Source organism: Pteropus vampyrus, unplaced genomic scaffold (assembly GCF_000151845.1).
Source record: "Pteropus vampyrus isolate Shadow unplaced genomic scaffold, Pvam_2.0 Scaffold18, whole genome shotgun sequence".
Taxonomy (NCBI): Eukaryota; Metazoa; Chordata; class Mammalia; order Chiroptera; family Pteropodidae; genus Pteropus; species Pteropus vampyrus.
In genome coordinates this window covers 2,303,180-2,309,687 of record NW_011888799.1, presented here as the reverse complement: position 1 = coordinate 2,309,687, position 6,508 = coordinate 2,303,180, and the positions used below count along the sequence as shown (strand labels likewise).

General features: G+C 34.7%; 1 protein-coding gene across 1 annotated transcript in view; it reads right to left on the bottom strand.

The window, feature by feature from the left end:
• Positions 1 to 6,508, bottom strand: part of DNAH8 (dynein axonemal heavy chain 8) — a 339,355-nt gene that overhangs the window by 224,926 nt on the left and 107,921 nt on the right. The window contains exons 27-29 of the mRNA XM_011354823.2: positions 3,303 to 3,499; positions 2,617 to 2,743; positions 50 to 285 (exon numbers count right to left, since the gene is read on the bottom strand). Of these exons, the coding sequence (XP_011353125.2) occupies positions 50 to 285; positions 2,617 to 2,743; positions 3,303 to 3,499 (560 nt within the window). The remainder of the gene's footprint in view (positions 1 to 49; positions 286 to 2,616; positions 2,744 to 3,302; positions 3,500 to 6,508) is intronic.

Genomic DNA, 6,508 nt, shown 5'->3' with positions numbered 1-6,508 from the left:
AAAAAAAAAAAAAAATAGCATTTCAAGAATGAAAAATGCAGTTTCTTACTTCAATTGGTCCCAAAGTCATGTCCATTTGAATTTCATTATCACGGATACAAGACAAGGCTTCCATTGCAAACCTGACATCATCTAAATCACGAATAGGTCTAGATAACTTTTTCAAGTAGTCGTTAATAAATGCTATCATGTCTGACATTTTCTTTTTGTATTCTTCATTCAGATATCGACAGAGTAACATCTTCCATGCCTTAGCCTCAATTGATAAGGCCAATTTCATTGGCTCTGGTGAAGACAAGAAAAGATCAAAATAGCAATACAATTGACATTCTGAAACGGTTCATTTTATGTGTAATCTGAACATCTATAACAGCACTGTCTCAGTTAATAGTCACTAGCCACATGTGGCTACGGAGCACTTGAAAAGAAGTTAGTCTGAATTAAATATGTTGTGAGGTTACTAGATTTTGAAGATTTCATTCCTATCCCCATGGAGTATGTTAAATTGTGCATGAGGACACTAAAAGTCTACGGAGAAGAATATCAGAAATTACTTCTAGCACTGTCCAATACGAACCTTGCTCTGTTTCTGGTCATCCCATTAGCAGCTTTCACTTATCTCATTTCATCTAGGTAACTCCACACAGTGGAGGGTAATATATTTTTTATCTGCCAAACCTGCCCATTTTCTGTTATTCCACTCTCTACTTCATCTACATAGTTAAGAGAATACATATAACCTGACCTTCAACCTGGGCCTAGCTGATTGTCCTAGTCAATCTTGACCTTTTATGCACTAATCAGAATCTACTCTTGAGAGTTTGGAATGAGATTTAAGGGAGAGCCCTCTGACCTGGGAAGCAGAAAAGGTCATGTGCAGAGGGAAGAAGAAATGAGAGCCAGAGAGAAAGGATTTCCTCAGCTTCCTGCACAGTCCCTGGTTCTGGTCCATTCCTAAAGCCCAGTTGCATCTTGGATTCTGGGATATACCATTTTCTCCTTAACATAGCTCAAATGGGTTTCTGTCCCTTGAAAACAAAACAGCTCTAACTAGTCAACTCTACCTTATCAATCCCTACTCGTTCCTTTTATCTACAATCAGTACCCCTAAACTCCCCAGCCCTGCCAAGCTTGAAACATAACTGCTCCCCTCTCAACTTCCAACAGTTAACGAGAAAGGACTAAGGAGCTGAGAACATTGTAGCCTGAGAAGAGACACGCAGCCAGCTTGTTGGTTGAGGCTGTGAGATTCTATCTCATGAGGTCCACATCTTCTGGGTCTCTTTTCCCCTTTTCCTTGGACCCCACGGATTCAGTACACTTTCCCCTTTCTTTATAACCATTGTCACCTATTACATTTTTTAGTTTCTTCTCTCTAAAATCAAGTACCTGGACAACTAGAACACTGTGCTACAGGTGATTTTTGTATTAAGAACCATAGTCCTAACCACTATAAGGAAATAAATAGGACATTAAAATACTAGATAGAATACAGTTTCTAAAATGCTGCAGAAGTTCTTGTAATTATTGTCCCTGATATACAGTTTTTGATTGCTAGCTAATAATCTCCTCAAGTATTTGTGATTCTTCTCCAAATTAAATCCCTTATTGATAGATATAATAGTAGTCAATATTTATTGAACATCAACTATCTACCAGGCACCATGCTATGTGTCTCATATAAAGTAGTTTGTGAGGTGGGCACTGTCATTGTCACCAAGTAACCTTGGAAGTCAAATTTGAGAACCACAGTTACACTGATTCCATGAGGATAGATCTGAAAATCTGCATAAGGTGGCTATTAATGTAAAATAGTCATTCAAATATCTTCTGAGAATAAAATCTTCTACAAACTTAAGAATGATTGTACTTTCATAACCATGGCAATAAGTAGCCACCACACCCAGTTTTAAACCTAAACCATCGACCAATTCACTTTAGTTCACATGCTTTTGCAAGCCAATCAGTGTCAGTCCCTTTCTTCTGAATGGAAACCAGTCAGGAGGAATATAATAAACCTACATCTAAGTGCCAACCAATCCAAAACAGTGTCGCCTGAGCAAGCATCCTTCTACAGATGATGTTAACCTATTTAGGCACACAATCCTTAGACTCCATGCTGCCCAGCCATCCTGTATGAAACTGGCAGTCTGCTCTGTTGGCAGCGCTATGCCTGACCAACCTCTCCCTCACTACAGTAAGCCATAAAGTCACGTTGGGTTTTCTATTTCAGACATTAAGTGGTTGTCCCAACATCCTTTGTACTCTAATCCCAAATGGATTAACTTCTCAGGAGACCTCAAACTGACTCTTATCTCAGCGATACAACCCGCTCCTCACAGTAACATGAAAAAGAGTTTTGCCTGTACTTTTAGTTATTTGACTGCCAACAGAGGAACTGTGCAGAATATTAAGTGTATTATGCCACCTTGGTATAATATTATATGTAAAATATATAATAATATATAACATATATACATAATGCATATATAAACAATATTGGTGGTCCTGAAATATTTAATAATTATAATAGTTACCAAGGTAGCTTAATAACTGCTTTCTAAAGTAACATTTCATGTGAAAATACAGATATTTTACAGAATATTTTTTAAGTACCTGTATGCAATTCAAGTGCTCCTACAACAATAACAGGCTTCAACTCATCAATCTCCTGTTCAAAAGTAGCATAGTGCAGAATTTCTGATCTGATTTCAGTCAGAGAGGGGTTGTTAGCCAAAAACTCCTGTAGTAAGGAAATAATCAATGTTTTCTTTAGCTTTTTAACAGTATAAATCTCACACTTATAATAGTTAAATTAGAAAATTGCATTTGCTTATACACTTTCCACTTGTATGTACTATCAGGCCAGTGGCTCGGTACGGAAAGGGATAAATTCATAGTGCTAAAAGAGGAGGCTATGTGAGAGACTTTCACAAAATAGCATGAATGGTTATTCAGAGTTCTCAAGTTACCTTGAGTCTCTAACCAAAAATATAGCCGAGTCTAGGTAAGTGTGACATACCCTTGAGTACCTGGCCTCTGGACCTGTCTGTAACATCACTGATATTGAATTGTTTAAGCTAATTAAGCATAGTCTGCCTGAGCCTCATTATTATCAATTGCCTCAAAATGTCCATGTGATAATTACACATGATATAATATGTTAGGAGCTTGGCATTTATAGGCTCTTGACCTCTGCTCATGAGTTCCTGTCATCATCACTGATATTTTCTTGGCGTTCCCACACAAGTTGGATATAAACAATTCAAACTCAAGCTGCTTCACAAGTAGCAGAAACACACCTTCACTTTCACATCTCGGTCCTCTGTCCAGAGTGTCTTGTATTTTTGAAAGTCCTGCAGGGCCTCATGAGCCACCTTTCTTAGAGAATTCACAGAGGAAGAAAGGAGGAGGACCAACTTGGAAATGTCTTTGTGCTCAGCTACACCAGGATAAAAATTCTTCAGCTTCCTTGCAGGAATTATTTCTTCAAAAGATCCTGAAAACAAATGTTTTTATATAGAGACAACTTGAATATTCAACTTTAAATATTACCGATTTTAATATTTATAGATATTTTTCAAGCTGTATCTTCTTAAAAGACTCTCCCTCCAAGTAATTAAAAGCTATTCTCTTGCTATATGTACTTATTCTCATTAAGCTATTTGAGATCTAGGTTTCTTTAATGTGAAAAAACTGTTATTCAGAGGAGAGAACTAAAAGACACTGATTAAACCCCTCCAAAAAAAAATGTTTTTTAAGTCCTCCAAGGAAAGGTCAAAAGAGTTGAAACTGCTACCGTCCAGAATAGCATGTTGGTTAAAGGGGAAGCGCAGCATTTACTACCCAAATAACCTTAGGCCGGTTATTTAATCTTCATGGAAATACTTGTGAGAATTAAATGAGACAACATATGTTCATCTTCAGCTCAGCATCTTGTATATAGAGATCATCCAATCACTATTAACCACCACTATAAACATCTCTTGCCAAAATCTGGTCATGTCACTGCCTTGATCGAAATTCTCAAGTATTCTCCATCAGAGACCGTACAGATACTGTTGTTTGGCCCAAACGGTGCCTTATTTTTTTTTAAAACAGTTGTTAACAATTAAAAATCATGGAATTTCATGCAAAATTCCATATTTCCTGCTTCCTTTTTTACATAGTTTAATCTAGTAGTACAGGCCCACATTACTGCGTGACAAGGATCAGCTAAAGCTGAGTAGTGTCTCTAAAAGGGGTATTCCAGCTGAATTTACCACAGTATTCTCTCAGGCCAGTCATTCATCTGCTCTTTTAAATTATATTTAATCACAATTAAAGCAAAAGAAAATACAAGAAATTGGCTTAATTACCTAACTAATGTTGCATATCTCAGTAGTTCTATGCGTTTTACTGCAGAGAAATACTCCATTGTGTAGATATACGACATTTTGTTTATCATTCACCAATTTGGGGCTATTATGAATAATGCAGCTATGAACATTCACATGTAAGTCTTTATATTGATATATGATTTCATTTCTCTTAAAATCCTAGGGGTGGAGTTGCTGAGCCAAATGGTAAAGATATGTTTAACTTTTTAAGGAAGTGCCTAACTGGTTCCAGAGTGGCTGTACCTTTCTATATTCCAGCCAGCAACACATCAGAGTTCCAAGTTCTTTGTTAACAATTGGTATTATCAATTTTTAAAAATTTTTGCCATTCGAAATGGTGTATAGTAGTATCTCATCATGGTTTTTAATTTACATTTTCCTAACAACTAATGATGTCGAACATCTTTTCACGTGTCTATTAGTAATTCATATACCTTCTTTGTTGAATTGTCTAATCTTTTGCCCATTTGGGACGAGGGAAGGTATCTTCTTATTATTCAGTTGTAAGAGTTCTTTATATATTCTGAATACAAGTACTTTATCAGATGTCTGATTTACAAACATTTTCTCCCAGTCTATAGCTTCTCTTTTTAACTTTTCTAATGGTGCCTTTTGAAGAGCAAAGGTTTTCAATTTGAATGAAGTTTATCAGTTTTTTTCTGTTTGGGACCATGCTTTTGCTCTCATATCTAAAAAATATTTGTCCAAACCTAAATCATAAAAAGTTTCTCTATGTTTTCTTCTAAAATTTTTATAGTCTTAGTTCTTCTAAATTCACTTTGAGTTAATTTTTATGTATGGTGTGAAGGGTCCAATTTCTTCTTTTGCATATATATAATTGTTCCAGCACCATTTGTTGAAAAGATTCTCCATTATCCCATTAACTTGACTTGATATCTTTGCAGAAAGTTAATTGACTCTATGAATTTATTTTTGAATTCTCTATTCTTCGCCATTGATCCATATATCTTTCCTTAGGCCAGTATCACACTATTTTGATTGCTATAACTTTACAGTGAGTTTTTGAAATCAAGTAGTACAAGTCCTCTAGCTTTTTTCAAAATTGTTTTCAAAATTGTTTTTGGCTATTATAGATCCTTTAAATTTCCCTATTCCCTATTAAAATTTTAGGATCAACTTGCCAATTTCTACAAAACAGGCTTCTTGGATTTTGATAGAGATTTCATTAAATCTATAGATCTATTTTAGAAGAAATTGTCATTTTAACAATATTGAGTCTTACAATCCATGAACATTGTGTCTCTCTCTATGGTATATCTTCAGCAATGTTTTGTGGTTTCCAGTGTACAGGCCTTAAACTTCTGTTAAATTTATTTTATTCTTTATGACACTATTATGAATGAATTTGTTTTCTTAATTTCATTTTTAGACTGTTCATTGCTAGTATTTAGAAATACAATTAATTTTTGTATATTATTCTCGTATCCTACAAACTTGTCGAACTTGTTTATTAGTTCTAATAGTATGTCTGTTCCTGAGGATGTTTTTATATATGAGATCATGTCATCTGCTAATAAAGAGAGTTTTACTTCTTTCTCTCCAAACTGTATATCTGTAATTTCTTTCCTTATCTTAACCCATTAGAAAGAACCTCCAGTATAATATTGAACAGACATTATAAGAGTCAGCATTCTTGATTTGTTCCTGATCTCAGGGGAAAACAGTTCCAGTCTTTCACCATTAAATATAATATTAGCTGTAGGTTTTTCATAGATGCAAAAGTTCAGTGCTACCCTCAGATTGTTGAACATGTTTATTGTGAAAGGATGTTAGATTTTGGTAAATGCTTTTCTCTGTTTTTTGAAACGATCGTGTAGTTTTTGTCCTTTATTCTACTAATAGGATGTGCTTTAGAATTTTGGTCATAGCATATACTCCTCTTTATATGTCGCTGGATTCAGTTGGCTAGCATTTGTTAAAGATTCCAGTATGGTCACTTAATTTAAAGATCTTTTAAAGATGGTTTTTAAATATAAAGAAGTCAAATTTAACCATATTTTCTTCTATGGTTTGAGTTCTGTATATCTTAAGAATCTTTACCTACACTGATATCATAAATATATTGTACTGTTTTATTCTAAAAGTATTACTATATATTTATTAGTTAC